Below are 17,580 nucleotides of genomic sequence, written 5' to 3'. Positions count from 1 at the left end.
GCGGTAGCCGTGCGGTTCTAGGCGCTGCAGTCCGGAACTGCGGCACTGCTACGGTCGCAGGTTCCAATCCTGCCTCGGGCATGGATGTGTGTGATGTCCTTAGGTTAGTTAGGTTTAAGTAGTTCTAAGTTCTAGGGGACTGATGACCTAAGATGTTAAGTCCCGTAGTGCTCAGAGCCATTTGAACCATTTTGTTTTTCCTCTGCTGTTCCAAGTTCACTTCGGCGCAATCTGCAGATCCTGCATTTCTCCTCAGTCAGTACACATTGTAATTGCCGAATCGAGAAATGACAATGTATCGAGAAGTGATATTCCCTCAAGAAGGTGCCCGCATGTAGCGCGGGAGATAAGCCTCCGAGACTGGACCTAGAGTTACGATTTCTGTTTACTCGCACGCCAGATTCCATGAAAGATAAGGATAAGTTCGACCGATAGACCTTAGATATCGTCGGCAAAAACAAACATCGGACGTAATGGGCTGTGTAGCCTTCAGTCGTCCCACTTGTTATAAAACATCTTGTATAGTGCAGCGTCAGCTCAGTGAAATTTCGATGTAGAAAATATTGCAGCAAGACCCATTATTTTACTCTGTTTTCCTAGGACATTTACCAAAAACTAATTTTGTGCATCTAGTTGTAAACATATCATTAGGCTTCTGGTATCAGTGAAGGTGATAAACACAACGTGAGAGGCCAGTGAGCACCACAATAAAGTTTATTCACGGTAAGACAGCGAATAGTAAGCGTAAATGCGTGTGTACCGGTGGGCTCCTATTGAAAAAGAAATTAGCAATATCATCATCAGCCGACATCTACTTATAGATAAATGGTTCCTCCAAACTTTTCCACACAGTACAATCTTCACCTGCAGTCATCCTTGTTGGTCCTGCATGATATCCGTCATCTACCCGTCTTCCATTAGGTCGTGTACTTGGACGTTTCTTGTGTCTGAGGATTCAGCAAAGAAAGTCATGCCCACGTTCATTTCATTTTCATTACAGTCACAAACGTGTGTATGACTTTGGTTACTACCGAAAGAACAATTCCAAGGAGTTTACTTAGAAGCAGAAAATAAAACGAGGAAGCAGAGATGAAAAGTTTATGCTCGTTATTAGGAAAGCTTTCACGAAGTATTTAATGATGAAGAAAGTAGACGAAATGTCATATCCACACTCATATGGGACCCGAATGCAACTGACACTACAAAAGTCAAAAATGTATACAATTTATAGGTGATTTAATAGTGAAAGGTTAGTGAATTATGAGAATATGGTGCAGCACTGCTCTTTGTCATATGACCACACGGTATTCGGAAAGAACTGTTGCACAACGCAGTGCACAGTGAATGGGTGTAGTTGTTGGTAAGGATGTGAGTGTTCGAGTTTTACGGAGAAAACGAAGCGATTTATCGATATTTATAGAAAAAGGGCTACGATGGACCGGAAGACTAAGCTGCGATTTCGAAATGTCCTGCATTTGGGGTTCGGTTGGGCTGTTTGGGGAAAGAGACAAGACAGCGAGGTCATCGGTCTCATCGGATTAGAGAAGGACGGGGAATGAAGTCGGCCGCGCCCTTTGAAAGGAACCATCCCGGCATTTCCCTGGAGCGATTTAGGGAAATCACAGAACACCTAAATCAGGATGGCCGGACGCGGGATTGAACCGTCGTCCTCCTGCATTTGAAAAGCGCTTATAAGGGTGGTCCATTGATAGTGACCGGGCCAAATATCTCACGAAATAAGCATCAAACGAAAAAACTACAAAGAACTAAACTCGTCTAGCTTGAAGGGAGAAACCAGATGGCACTATGGTTGGCCCGATAGATGGCGCTGCCATAGGTCAAACGGATATCAACTGCGTTTTTTTTTTTTTTTTTTTTAGATAGGAACCCCCAATTTTTATTACATATTCGTGTAGTACGTAAAGAAATATGAATGTTTTAGTTGGACCACTTTTTTCGCTTTGTAACAGATGGCGCTGTACGTGGTATCACGTAACATTCCGCCAGTGCGGACGGTATTTGCTTCGTGATACATTACCCGTTAGATGGAAAAATTGCGGAAAAGGTCGATATCGTGTAGATGTATGGTTGTTGTGATAAAAATGCCCAACTGGCGTGTGCTATGTATGCTGCTCGATATCCTGGACGACATCATCCAAGTGTCCGGACCGTTCGCCGGATAGTTACGTTATTTAAGGAAACAGGAAGTGTTCAGCCACATGTGAAACGTCAACCACGACCTGCAACAAATGATGATGCCAAGTAAGTGATTTAGCTGTTGTCGCGCCTAATCCACACATCAGTAGCAGACAAACTGCGCAAGAATCGGGAATCTCAAAAACGTCGGTGTTGAGATTCCTACATCAACATCGATTGCACCCATACCATACTTCTATGCACCAGGAATTGCATAACGACGACTTTGAACGTCGTGTACAGTTCTGCCACTGGGCACAAGAGAAATTAAGGGAAGATGGCAGATTTTTTGCACTCGTTCTATTTAGCGACGAAGCGTCATTCACCAACAGCGGTAACGTAAAACGGCATAATATTCACTATTGAGCAACGGAAAATCCACGATGGCTGCGACAAGTGGAACATCAGCGACCCTGGCGGGTTAATGTATGGTGCGGCATTATGGGAGGAAGGATAATTGGCCCTTATTTTATCGATGGCAATCTATATGGTGCAATGTATGCTGTTCTACCGATGTTACTACAAGATGTTTCACTGCATGACAGAATGGCGATGTACTTCCAACGTGATGGATGTCCGGCACATAGCTCGCGTGCGTTTGAAGAGGTACTGAATAGCATATTTCATGACAGGTGGATTGGTAGTCGAATCCCGCACGTTCACCGGATCTGACGTCCCCGGATTTCTTTCTGTGGGGAAAGTTGAAGGATATTTGCTATCGTGATCCACCGACAACGCCAGACAACATGCGTCAGCGCATTGCCAATGCATGTGCGAACATTACGGAAGGCGAACTACTAGCTGTTGAGAGGAATGTCATTACACGTATTGCCAAATGCATTGAGGTTGACGGGCATCATTTTGAGCATTTATTGCATTAATGTGGTATTTACAGGTAATCACTCTTTAACAGCAGGCGTTCTCAGAAATGATAAGTTCACAAAGGTACATGTATCACATTGGAAAAACCGAAATAAAATGTTCAAACGTACCTACGTTCTGTATTTTAATTTAAAAAACCTATCTGTTACCAACTGTTCGTCTAAAATTGTGAGCCATATGTTTGTGACTATTACAGCGCCATCTATCACAAAGCGAAAAAAAGTGGTCCAACTAAAACATTAATATTTCTTTGCGTACTACACGAATACGTAATAAAAAATGTGGGTTCCTATTATAAAAAAACGCAGTTGATATCCGCTTGACCTATGGCAGCGCCATGTAGCGGGCCAACATTGCGCCTTCTGGTTTCCCCCTTCAAGCTAGACAAGTTTCGTTCTTTGTAGTTTTTTCGTTTGACGCTTATTTCGTGAGATATTTGGCCCTGTCACGATCAATGGGTATATTGCTATTGTATATTGCTGGGCGTCTAGATCGTTGCCAACTTGGAGAAAGAAGAACTATTAGCAAAACTGCGGACTTCAGTGACGCGAAAGTGACACTGGAAGCAGACAGTGGATTTCGTACTTGTTGTCGTGTGAACTGCCACGATACCGTCGAGCAGCTGATCACCCAGTAGCGACCTGCTCGAAGTGATAGCTCTGATAACACTCTGCCACGCTTATTGGCTGTTACAGCAGACGCCCTCAGTTCCTCAGACGATTTGACGGTGAAAAAAAACTCGCCTCCACAGCTAATGACATAACGGTGCGTTAGTGCGGTAACGCTCCACCAGGAGGTAGCCTGTTCGTACTCTTGTGGCGGAAGAAATTTTCGACCGCTGCGGTCGCAGGTTCGAATCCTGCCTCGGGCATGGATGTGTGTGATGTCCTTAGGTTAGTTAGGTTTAAGTAGTTCTAAGTTCTAGGGGACTGATGACCTCAGAAGTTAAGTCCCATAGTGCTCAGAGCCATTTTGAAGAAATTTTCGTTAACGATATCTGGCTGGCAAGACGTTGATAATTAATAGCATTCAGATCCTGATTACCAGACTGTGAACTGATGGCCTGGGATACGTTTCAAGCCTCAACGCAGGGAATTTTTTGAGGTAGTCGGCTTCAATTACAGGCCGCATTTCTTGTGGACACACATTATTTGTTTTTGACGCAGTGATTTTTACTGCCTTCTGCCTTCCCCTGCTGTTGATTATTACTGATTCTGCTCCCTTTAGTAGCAGTTTCCTACCCAAATATGAAGAGGGTGCGCTGAACATCTAGCTACTCATCCACCCTTTTCGACAAAGCCACTAGAAAACTGAAGGCGACTGCTTAAACTGAAAGTCTTCGGTCCCCATTGGTAACGATTTTAATTGAAATTGCGAGCGGTGTCTGGAACACAGCCCAGGAGCATTTGATTAATACAAAAAAACGCTGACCGTAGACTATTCAGAGCTTAATGACAGAAAAAACATGTGTTACTGGCCGGCTCGTCTGATGGAGACGTTAAACTTGGCGATCCTTATGGTGCTATTTCAGAGGAGTAGCGTATATGGCGGTACCGAATTTCTCTCTTACTACCATCAACTAAAGTAATGTTTCGAAAACCCCCCATATTATTAAAGAGAGTGAGAAATGATGCTAATTAGTTGTCCATCTCCATCTTTCACCCAATGAAACACGCTAATTAAACTGTGCGCAGTGGAGTTAATGAACGGTAATTTTTTGCCGCAGCAGCGGATAAGTGGGTGATGATAATCATTTAGTTTCTTTATTTATGCACAGGAATGACTAGCTGTAAAACGAAATTCAAAGGTACGACAAATTCTTGAGTTTATTAGTTAAAGTTGACGTCGGTTAAAAACTTTTCCAAATACAGGGTGTCCACAATGAGACTCCAACATTTTAATATCGTATATCTTTCTCATTTCAGATGGTGGATCTGTGAATCCTGGAGGGGTAGACAGAGCAACTCAACAAGTTTGTGGTGTGCAAATTTGATGCGCCAAGTGGCCGTAGTGGAGCTGCAATCAATTTTTTTAGCAAAATGGAGGATATGAAGGAGCGTGCACAAGTGGTCTGGTGGTATGCAGAGACAAAATCGGCGACCCAAAGCAAAGAAATTTTCGTCGGGATTACAACAAAGCGCCCCCGTCGTTCAAGACTATAAAGAAGTGTTGTGATCAGTTTTTGGCTACTGGGAGTGTTGCGAAAGGGCATGGTGGTGGTAAGCCTGGGATCAGCGAACATCATGTGGAACAACTGCGGCGGACATTCGAACAAGTCCACAGAAGTCAGTGCGACAGGCAGCACAAGAACTTCGTATGAAACGTTCAACAGTGCATAAAGTGCTTCATCAGCTATTACGTTTGTTCGCATATTAAGTGCAGGTTGTGCAAGAAATCAAGCCTGATCATCGACCAAAGCGAGAAGAATTTGCATGTGTTATGTCAGATCGCATTGCCGCGGACGAGACATTTTTATCACGCGTGATGTTTACTGACGAGGCAACCTTTCACGTGTCAGGGGCTGTCAATCGTCATAATGCGCGTATCTGGGGGTCCGAAAATCCACATGCACCTAGAGAACACATGCGCGACAGTCCGAAAGTTAATGTGTGGTGTGGTTTGATGATAAATCGCATTGTTGGGCCAGTTTTCTTTCAGGAGCCGACTGTGGATGGAGTCATCTACCTGGACATGTTGGAACAATTTGCCGTGCAACAGATAACAGACCTGCAGCCAAATGTGATGTTTCAACAGGACGGTGCACCACCACATTGGAGCCTTGATGTCCGAAAATTTTTAAATGACGCATTCCCGCAACGATGGATTGGCCGTGAAGGTCCAATTCCTTGGCGGCCACGTTCGCCCGACATAACCCCCCTCGATTTTTTCTTGTGGGGTTATGTGAAAGACCGGGTATACGCTACACCAGTAAAGGACCTGCAAGACTTGGAACAGCGCATAAGAATTGTCATCAACTCTGTCACAGAACAGATGCTCCGGAACACATGGCACGAAATCGATTATAGACTCGATATTCTTGGCGCTACCCGTGGCGCCCATGTTCAAGTGTACTGAACCGTCCACCTGTGTATGAAAACTTGATGAGCTGCTGTACGATTTCCCTGTATTTGTTCGTCAATAAATTGTGTTTCCTCTCAGATTTTATGAGTTCAAATGTTGGAGTCTCATTGTGGACACCCTGTAATTAATTAAAAGTTACTCAAGATGCAACGACAATGATCTATCTACATCTACATCTACATCCATACTCCGCAAGCCACCTGAAGGTGTGTGGCAAGGGGTACCTTGAGTACCTCTATCGGTTCTCCCTTCTATTCCAGTCTCGTATTGTTCGTGGAAAGAAGGATTGTCGGTATGCTTCTGTGTGGGCTCTAATCTCTCTGATTTTATCCTCGCGGTCTCTTCGCGAGATATACGTAGGAGGGAGCAATATACTGCTTGACTCCTCGGTGAAGGTATGTTCTCGAAACTTCAACAACAGCCCGTACCGAGCAACTGAGCGTCTCTCCTGCAGGGTCTTCCACTGGAGTTTATCTATCATCTCCGTAACGCTTTCGCGATTACTAAATGATACTGTAACGAAGCGCGCTGCTCTCCGTTGGATCTTCTCTATCTCTTCTATCAACCCTATCTGGTACGGATGCCACGCTGCTGAGCAGTATTCAAGCAGTGGGCGAATAAGCGTACTGTAACCTACTTCCTTTGTTTTCGGATTGCATTTCCTTAGGATTCTTCCAATGAATCTCAGTCTGGCATCTGCTTTACCGACGATCAACTTTGCATGATCTTCCCATTTTAAATCACTCCTAATGCGTACTCACAGATAATTTATGGAATTAACTGCTTCCAGTTGCTGACCTGCTATATTGTAGCTAAATGATAAAGGATCTTTCTTTCTATGTATTCGCAGCACATTACACTTATCTACATTGAGATTCAATTGCCATTCCCTGCACCATGCGTCAATTCGTTGCAGATCCTCATGCATTTCAGTACAATTTTCCATTGCTACAACCTCTCGCTATTCCACAGCATCATCCTCAAAAAGCCTCAGTGAACTTCCGATGTCATCCACAAGGTCATTTATGTATGTTGTGAACAGCAACGGTCCTACGACACTCCCCTGCGTCACACCTGGAATCACTCTTACTTCGGAAGACTTCTCTCCATTGAGAATGACATGCTGCGTTCTGTTATGTAGGAACTCTTCAATACAATCACACAATTGGTCTGTTAGTCCATATGCTCTTACTTTGTTCATTAAACGACTGTGGGGAACCGTATCGAACGCCTTGCGGAAGTCAAGAAACACGGCATCTACCTGGGAACCCGTGTCTGGCCCTCTGAGTCTCGTGGACGAATAGAGCGAGCTGGGTTTCACACGATCGTCTTTTTCGAAACCCATGCTGATTCCTACAGAGTAGATTTCTAGTTTCCAGAAAAGTCATTATACTCGAACATAATACGTGTTCCAAAATTCTATAACTGATCGACGTTAGAGATATAGGTCTACAGGACTGCACATCTGTTCGACGTCCCTTCTTGAAAGCGGGGATGACCTGTGCCCTTTTCCAATCCTTTGGAACGCTACGCTCTTCTGGAGACCCACAGTACACCGCTGCAAGAAGGGGGCAAGTTCCTTTGCGTACTCTGTGTAAAATCGAACTGGTATCCCATTAGGTCCAGCGGCCTTTCCTCTTTTGAGCGATTTTAATTGTTTCTCTATCCCTCTGTCGTCTATTTCGATATCTACCATTTTTCCATCTGTGCGACAATCTAGAGAATGATGATAAACACAAAGGAAGAAAAAACTGAAATGAATTGTGGATGGAAAAGTTCGTGAAGGGAAGCATGTGATGGTAAGTTCAGCTCTCTAGCACGTCAAATTTTGACTCTAATTCACGACTGGACAGTGCCAGCCCCAGCGGCAACGTAGAACCTATCTGTGAAATTGTTGACGGTTATTAAATTCATGGGCTACCTATACCGTCAAGGCTGCCGGTTAATCTCGCCATCGCTGGAGTGTGAATGCGCTGGATGCGGAGGCGCTGATTGCTCGTTAACCGCTGCTGAGTCGCCCTCGGACGAGGTCTGACTCGGGAAGTCTGCTGGTGTAGTCTCCGGCTGGAGCGTCGTGACCGCAAACAGTCTCAGCGGAACCCAGACTATCTCTACCGAGTGTAAGGCGCGAAGAGAACCTACTGCAAACTAAAGTGGAAGTGTCTCCTCTGTACGGAGCGCCTGAAGTCGCTCTACCCAGAGCAAAATCCGAAGCTAAGCTAAAATCGGAGAACCCGTCAGTTCCGTGGACCTTTCGTGCGTCTCAAGCAGCAACTGCCAATCAGAAAGTAACATTTTTGTTCCACCAATAACAAAAGTTAAGCACATGCCGCTGTACGCCCACCAGCGTAGGAAAAATGCGGCCTTCTTATTAAGTGCACTCAAATTCATCTTCCAGAAACTTGCGCCTAAAAATGTTTTGTTACGGTACTTCAGCCGGTGTGCGGACATTTGCCACGCCGGACATTTTCCACGATTTTACATGCTCCGAAGAGTTGGGTCCCTTGTCTCTCCCTCCTCCTCCTCCTCCTCCTCCTCCACACTCGCCGCCCGACCCGCAGTAAAGGTGCTTACTGAGCCTTTCCGCTGGCTTACTTAACATAGGACCAGTATCTCTATGGTTTTTACGCAACATTTCTAGAGAAAGTTTCGTTGTGGAAACTATTAAATGCATCTCGCATTGAAATCCGCATCAAATTTCGTGCCTCAGTAGTAAAACTTCGCCGATCTTGGAGATTTTGCGCTCGTCTAAATTATACGTGCCTTTTTCGGTGCTCCTGCAGCATCCTTCTTTCGTGTTTTGTATACCATGGGGAATTAGTTTCGTCTGTTATTAATTTATTTGGTATGAATCTCTCGAGTGCTGTTGATACTATTTCTTTGAACTTAAGCCACATATGGTCTTCAGTTACATAGTTTGAAAGGATTGGAGACTGTCTCTTAGAAAGCAGTCAACCGAATTTTCAGTTGCTTTTATAAATAGATATATTTCGCGTTTAGTTTTGATGAATTTCTCTGTTATGGAATTGAGCCTCGCTACGACTGTGTGTTCACTAATCCCTGTATCCGTCGTGATGCTCAGGATTATTTGTGGTTAAGAGGTCAAGTGTGTTTTCGTAACCATTTACAATTTGAATAGCCTCGTGAACTAATTGTTCCAAATAATTTAAGAAAAAACATTTAGAACAATTACGGAAGTTGTTTTCTATCTACAATAGGGTCTGAAAATGTATTTTTGTGAACATACGGAAGGTAGATTCAAGTCACTGCCAACTATAATTGTATGAGTAGGGTACCTATTTGCGATGAGACTCGAGTTTTCTTTGAAATGTTCAGCAACTGTTTCATCTGAGACCGGGGGTCGGTAAAAGGAACCAGTTATTAATTTATTCCGGTTTTCTAATATAACCTCTGCCCATACTAAGTCACAGGAATTACCTGCTTCAATGTCGCTTGTGAGCTGGAACACACATTACATTATTTTTCCCTAAGTTGTACTTCTTGTTTCTGTTGTTGTGGAGATCATTACAATTACGGCTTTTACCTCCAAAACCTAGGATGCTTTCTCTGTGACCCTGTAAATACCAGAGCTAGACAATGTAGAACGACAACGTACGTTACAAGCATAACATTATGTATGACTTCATTTCCTTATTTCTAACATTTTAAAACTGTACGTCGAATTTAGATGACATGTCAATCAGAGATGTTCTTATCTCTGTTTATGAACGTACTTTCAGTCATGTTTTGAACATTGTCCTGCTACACTTTATTAACTAATGTTTCGCCGCAAGGGATACCGGATTTTAGAGAGTAAATTAATATGGAGTATGTCGTTCTTCTTTTCGAACATTCACATACCCATTTCTTCCTTCCTTGTTGTCTTTTGGACATGCAGTTGTAGCAATTAAAGTAGGCACAAATGCAGTGATCAAAAAGAAATGATTAGCGTACATTCGCATTCTCTTTACATCGTTCCTTTCTTTTTGCTCCCATGGCGATGGACTGTTTCTATCGCAATCGGTAAGCGTGAAAGGAAGCTACCGTACAGACAGAGGGATCTATATTTACACTTGGAAAAACTATTTACATACTGACATAATCGTCGGAATTGCTTTCGTTTCCCAAAAGTTATAAATATTTCGATTTCCGAAAAGAAGCTCTGTATTTCGCCAAGATGTCGAAGAAGAAAGTCCCTTGCGTACTGGTTGTATCGAGTAAGTTGCGGAGACGGCGGTTTGAAAGCGGACAGAAGTACGAGGGAGGGCGTCCCTTACCTGAGGGATCGCGACCTGGCGAAGGGACAAGTGTGGCAAATTTCCGGCGTGGCAAATGTCCTGTATTCCTTCAGCCAGCCCAGATGTCTTATATTTGGCGCCTTTTCTCTGCCATTTTCTGGCAAAGGAACATAAAAGAGAAAAAAGAAAAGAAAAGGAAAAAATGTTCGTTCAGATGCCGAGCAGGCGGCCGAAGCCTGTGACCGTCATTCCCAGGGACTCCCTGTGTCTTTTAGAAAGTTTTCGAGATCAGTAACTCCCCTCGAAAGCTTTCTCTTAACAATCGCTCAAAAAATTGGCCAAGTTGTTTCCCAAATCCTCTTTGCACCAGGGGAATATTATTTCGCAGACGTTCTTAGCAGAAAAGTGTCGCAGAGTGCTGATGAATCTCATTCGGGGTGACACCTTCTGCTGTCAAGAATTCAATGACTGCACATTGCTTAAATCGCATTGACCGACCGACTGCACAGAATTCCACACTTTACACTGTAACAACGCAACCGTTCAATGCTACGGCTTCCCGCCAACTGGAGCTGTACAGAAGAGGCTACGGAACAATCCAGTACCTGCCAAATACCAATACTGCCAAATGTTGAAGAGTTACGAAGGTGGAGGCATTACTTTTCACTCAAACCTCGTACATGTCACCTGTCAAAGTCGATCTAGCCGTATCAGGGGTCGCATATCAGTCCACTTGCACACTCCCCACTCCATTACAGAGCCTCCACCAGCTTCAACAGTCCCCAGATGACATGCAGAGTCCATGGGTTGATGAGGTTATCTCCATACCAGTACATGTCCATCCGCTCAATACAATTTGAAACGAAACTTGTCCGACCAGGCAACATGTTTCCAATCATAAATAGACCAATGTCGGTGTTGACGGGCCCAGGCGAGGCGTAAAGCTTTGTGTCGTGCAGTCATCAAGAGTACACGAGTGGGCCTTTGGCTCCGAAAGCCCATATCGACAATGTTTCGTTGAACTGTTCGCACGCTGACACTTGTTGATCGCCCAGCATTGAAAGAGGTAGCTATTTGCGGAAGGGTTGCACTTCTGTCACGTTGGACGGTTATCTTCAGTCGTCGTTGGTCCTGGTCTTGCAGCATCATTTTCCGGCCCCAGTGATGTCTACTTTACATCTACATGATTACTCTGCAATTCACATTTAAGTGCTTGGCAGAGGGTTCATCGAACCACAATCATACTACCTCTCTACCATTCCATTCCCGAACAGCGCGCGGGAAAAACGAACACCTAAACCTTTCTGTTAGAGCTCTGATTTCTCTTATTTTATTTTGATGATTATTCCTACCTATGTAGGTTGGGCTCAACAAAAATATTTTCGAATTCGGAAAGGAAAGTTGGTGACTGAAATTTCGTAAATAGATCTCGCCGCGACGAAAAAGTCTTTGCTTTAATGACTTCCATCCCAACTCGCGTGTCATATCTGCCACACTCTCTCCCCTATTACGTATAATACAAAACGAGCTGCCCTTTTTTGCACCCTTTCGATGACCTCCGTCAATCCCACCTGGTAAGGATCCCACACCGCGCAGCAATATTCTAACAGAGGGCGAACGAGTGTAGTGTAAGCTGTCTCTTTAGTGGACTTGTTGCATCTTCTAAGTGTCCTGCCAATGAAACGCAACCTTTGGCTCGCCTTCCCCACAATATTATCTATGTGGTCTTTCCAACTGAAGCTGTTCGTAATTTTAACACCCAGATACTTAGTTGAATTGACAGCCTTGAGAATTGTTCTATTTATCGAGTAATCGAATTCCAACGGATTTCTTTTGGAACTCATGTGGGTCACCTCACACTTTTCGTTATTTAGCTGCCACCTGCCACACCATACAGCAATCTTTTCTAAATAGCTTTGCAACTGATACTGGTCTTCGGATGACCTTACTAGACGGTAAATTACAGCATCATCTGTGAACAACCTAAGAGAACTGCTCAGATTGTCACCCAGGTCATTTATATAGATCAGGAACAGCAGAGGTCCCAGGACGCTTCCCTGGGGAACACCTGATATCACTTCAGTTTTACTCGATCATTTGCCGTCTATAACTACGAACTACGAACCTTTCTGACAGGAAATCACGAATCCAGTCGCACAACTGAGACGATACCCCATAGGCCCGCAGCTTGATTAGAAGTCGCTTGTGAGGAACGGTGTCAAAAGCTTTCCGGAAATCTAGAAATACGGAATCAACTTGAGATCCCCTGTCGGAGATTTGATGTTTTATCGGATTCCTGATATTCACGGTACACTCTGAAATGGTCTTACGTGAAAATCCCCACTTCATCGGTACCTCGGAAATACTGTGTCCCATTGCTCGTGCGCAGAGTATAACACCACGTTCAAAGTCACTTAAATCTTGATAACCTGCCACCGTAGCAGCAGGAACCGCTCTAACAACCGTGCCAGCACTTGTTTTCTTACGTAGGCGTTACCGACTTCAGCGCCATATTCTGCCTGTTTACATATCTCTGTATTTGAAAACGCGTGACTTACCAGTTTCTTTGGCACGTCAGTGTATTTCTATGAACTATCTGCTTGATAATACGGCACGCCCGTGGCCGTCATAACCGCCAGACCTGTGCCCGACAGAAGATGAATGGGACCAGCTCGTGTGGCAACTTTGCCCAGCGCCACTATCAAGTGGGTTCACAGTGTCTAGTTCTTTGTAAATTTGACCTGCTTTTGTAATCACTAAATGAAATCATGTACCCTCTAAACTCGTGGAGTTTAATTTCGTTTTCTCCTCCTTTTCTGGGTGCTTGACCTTTTTTGTCTGGCAGTGCAGATGGAGATGACGACAGAGACAGACCCGCACGTGACTGTGGACAGGCGCAATCCATGGAATTCTTACTGGAATGCGACATATGCGGCTTGGACAGAAACCAGTCAAACTTAAACAAGTGCCCAAATACAGGACTGGTATGACTAGAGAAGTTTAGCGCGGTAGTATAGAATTGGCGGATCATTCTTCTCAAATGGTTCAAATGGCTCTGAGCACTATGGGACTTATTTTCTGAGGTCATCAGTCCCCTAGGACTTAGAACTACTTAAACCTAACTAACCTAAGGACATCACACACATCCATGCCCGAGGCAGGATTCGAACATGTGACCGTAGCGGTCGCGCGGTTCCAGACTGTAGCGCCTAGAACCGCTCGGCCACCCCGGCCGGCCATTCTCCTCATTCTACATCTTAAATGATGTGTTTTATATGGATATGCTTTTGGATAGCGAATGAATAATTAGAAAGTGAGCAGGTGATTGTCAGCGAGGAGTACCTGCCTGTCGATGCGCGGTTTGAGGGGCGAGTTGCGCTCCAGGCCGATAGCGACGGGCATGTGGACGGCGCAGTCCTGCATCACGTGCAGCCGGTGCCCGTCCAGCTGCGAGCCGTTCATCCCGCTCTGCCAACACCACGGCGTCAGCGCCAAGCTGTACAAGCTGAAAAAACTACACGGAAACGTATGCTGAACAAGTATTCAAAGAGCAGCAACTCTGTGTTCCTGTGAAAGGAATGTGTGTGCGGGGTCGTGAATGTACGAGTGCAAGTGATTTGCTGTGAGGGTCACTTTATAGGGCGACACAGAAAAACGGGAACTTCTGAAAATACACTACTGGCCATTAAAATTCTACACCAAGAAGAAATGCAGATGATAAACGGGTATTCATTGGACAAATATTCTAGAACAGACATGTGATTACATTTTCACGCAATTTGGGTGCATAGATCCTTAGAAATCAGTACCAGAACAACCACCTCCGGCCGTAATAACGGCCTTGATACGCCTGGGCATTGAGTCAAACAGAGCTTGGATGGCGTGTACAGGTACAGCTCCCCACGCAGCTTCAACACGATACCACAGTTCATCAAGGGTAGTGACTGGCGTACTGTGACGTGCCAATTGCTCGGCCACCATTGACCAGACGTTTTCAATTGGTGAGATATCTGGAGAGTGTGCAGGCCAGGGCAGCAGTCGAACATTTTCTGTATCCAGAAAGGCCCGTACAGGATCTGCAACATGCGGTCGTGCATTATCCTGCTGAAATGTAGTGTTTCGCAGGGATCGAATGAAGGGTAGAGCCACGGGTCGTAACACATCTAAAATGTAATGTCCACTGTTCAAAGTGCCGTCAATGCGAGCAAGAGGTGGCCGAGACGTGTAACCAATGACACCCCATACCCTCACGCCGGGTGATACGCCAGTATGGCGATGACGAATACACGCTTCCAATGTGCGTTCACCTCGATATCGCCAAACACGGATGCGACCATCATGATGCTGTAAACAGAACCTGGATTCATCCGGAAAAAATGACGTTTTGCCATTCGCGCATCCAGGTCTGTGATGCAGCGTCAAGGGTAACCGCAGCCATGGTCTCCGAGCTGATAATCCACGCTGCTGCAAACGTCGTCGAACTGTTCGTGCAGGTGGTTGTTGTCTACCAAACGTCCCCATCTGTTGACTCAGGGATCGAGACGTGGCTGCACGATCCGTTACAGCCATGCGGATAAGATGCCTGTCATCTCGACTACTAGTGATACGAGGCCGTTGGGGTCCAGCACGGCGTTCCGTATTACCCTCCTGAACCCACCGATTCTATATTCTGCTAACAGTCATTGGATCTCGACTGACGCGAGCAGCAATGTCGCGATACGATAAACGGCAATCACGATAGGCTACAATCCGATCTTTATCAAACTCGGAAACGTGATGGTACGCATTTCTCCTCCTTACACGAGGCATCACAACAACGTTTCACCAGGCAACGCCGGTCAACTGCTGTTTGTGTATTAGAAATCGGTTGGAAACTTTCCTCATGTCAGCACGTTGTAGGTGTCGCCACTGGCGCCAACGTTGTGTGAATGCTCTGAAAAGCTAATCATTTGCATATCACAGCATCTTCTTCCTGTCGGTTAAATTTCGCGTCTGTAGCATGCCATCTTCGTGGTGTAGCAATTTTAATGGCCAGTAGTGTAGTAGTAGCAGCCATATACAATTGGGAGCACTGCGTAGCAGGGACCTTGATCTGTAAACATTATTACCATTTAGTAATCATTGATCACTGGAAAGTTCAACAATGTGCTTTTGCCACAAAAATATTTTACAAAAAAACGTAGTTTGGAAAGGGCGCAGAGGGAGTTCCGACGATTTTTCATCTTAAGTTCCACAGAAGATCTAAGTTGTACGCGTTTCAGTCTTACAGAGCCCATGACGTTCAGATCGCAAGCAAACAGCTGCGGACAGGGTGTTCCGAGAGAGTGTTCGCCGAATTCTGCATTTCCATTCAAAATTTCATCTGTACCGTCTGCAAACCGTGCACCAACTGAAGGAGAAAGATTAGCAATTGGGATCAGAAATTTTCTCAGCAAGTTATGACATACGTAAACGAGGGCAATGGATTTCTAGACACGCTACGGATGTCTGTAACTGTCGTTACTGGGCAGACAGCAGCCTAAAGGAAGTTCAAGAACGCCCTTTACACGTCAGAAAGGTGACAATATGGTGTGCACTTTTGTCACGCGGTGTCATCGGATCTTACTTTTTCGAAAAATGAAAAGCGGATCACAGTGTCGCATGTCGGATCGATATTTTGAGATGTTGCAATCTTTTGTTGCATCTGCATTGAAGAATATTCTACAAGTGCATGAAACATGATTTCAACAGGATTGTGCGACATCACATATTGCACATCAGTCAATGGTAACTGTGTGAGAATTGTCGGTTAGCATGTCATCTCAAGATTCGGTGACATTAGCTGGCCCCCAAGATCACCAGATTTGTCCGCTTTTTTTTTTTTTTTTTTTTTTTTTTTTTTTTAGGGGCTACCATAAGAGTCAGGTCTACATGACTCGGCCAGAACACTGGATGAACTGAAACAAAGAATTCAAGACGAAATTCATGGTATTTATGCTGAGACGTTGCAGCAGTCGATCAGGAACATCAAAAGCAGATTGGAAGAATGCATACGTACATGAAGTCGCAATCAACAGGATGTAATTTTCAAACACAGATAATTTGATTTCTATCTCTTAAAAGACAAGCTGTATTGATTCAATTTAGCACTCCGTCTTCAGGCCACGAGTGGCCTACCGGGACCATCCGACCGCCGTGTCATCCTCAGTGGAGGATGCGGATAGGAGGGGCGTGGGGTCAGCACACCGCTCTCCCAGTCGTTATGATGGTATTCTTGACCGAAGCCGCTACTATTCGGTCGAGTAGCTCCTCAATTGGCATCACGAGGCTGAGTGCACCCCGAAAAATGGCAACAGCGCATGGTGGCCCGGATGGTCACCCATCCAAGTGCCGACCACTCCCAACAGCGCTTAACTTCGGTGATCTCACGGGAACCGGTGTATCCACAGCGGCAAGGGTTGCCTAGTGGTTCAATTGCTGTCAATAAAATTTTTCATTATATTTTTCCTACTTTTATTGGGTGTTTCAAAAGTTCGCTTTTTTTGTTTCAGTACGATTCAGCACACAACCCGCATAAGATAGAAGCTCTTACGTTCTAGGCCGGTCACTTTGGCAGTCTATCCCTGGAGAACCACTGAATCGGTGCGGAAAACTACACCAAAGACGCAACTCGATCAGCAACCTGGTCGTCGTAGAAAGAACTTACTTGCGGCAGATCCACTTTGCAACCGAACGTAGAAATTTCGATCGCAAACTGTTTTTCGTGAAATTTGTTTGGTGGATGAACAAAGTTAAAGCTGCACGCTGTTAGCTGGTGAATGTGCAACGAACCACCCAATGAGAGTAAGCCGTGGTAAAGAGAAGAAACGTACTTTGCGAGACAGAGTTGTTCGAGTGGAGCGTTAGAGGAAATTGGAAATTTGTGGTAAGGACTATGGAACCAAATTGCTGAGGTCATCGGTCCCTAGACTTACACACTAATGAAACTAACTTAACCTAACTTACGCTAAGGACAACACACACACCCATGCCCGAGGGAGGACTCGAACCTCCGACGGGGTGAGACGCGCGAAACATGCAACACGTCCTATACCGCGCGGCTACACCGCTAGAGAAGAACACTTGGACAGGGCTCGTGTTGGAGTTTTGCAGGAATCAAAATGCTTCACTAACCATGGCGATGATGCTGTAACTTGGGGATGGT

General features: G+C 45.0%; 1 protein-coding gene across 1 annotated transcript in view; it reads right to left on the bottom strand.

Moving 5' to 3' along the window:
- LOC126463558 (uncharacterized) overlaps positions 1–17,580 on the bottom strand; it is a 170,966-nt gene that overhangs the window by 37,167 nt on the left and 116,219 nt on the right. Inside the window, exon 9 of the mRNA XM_050096171.1 lies at positions 13,740–13,893. Within this exon, the coding sequence (XP_049952128.1) occupies positions 13,740–13,893 (154 nt within the window). The remainder of the gene's footprint in view (positions 1–13,739; positions 13,894–17,580) is intronic.

This window comes from Schistocerca serialis, chromosome 1 (genome assembly GCF_023864345.2).
Source record: "Schistocerca serialis cubense isolate TAMUIC-IGC-003099 chromosome 1, iqSchSeri2.2, whole genome shotgun sequence".
Classification (NCBI taxonomy): Eukaryota; Metazoa; Arthropoda; class Insecta; order Orthoptera; family Acrididae; genus Schistocerca; species Schistocerca serialis.
This window is presented reverse-complemented; position numbering and strand designations above follow the sequence as displayed.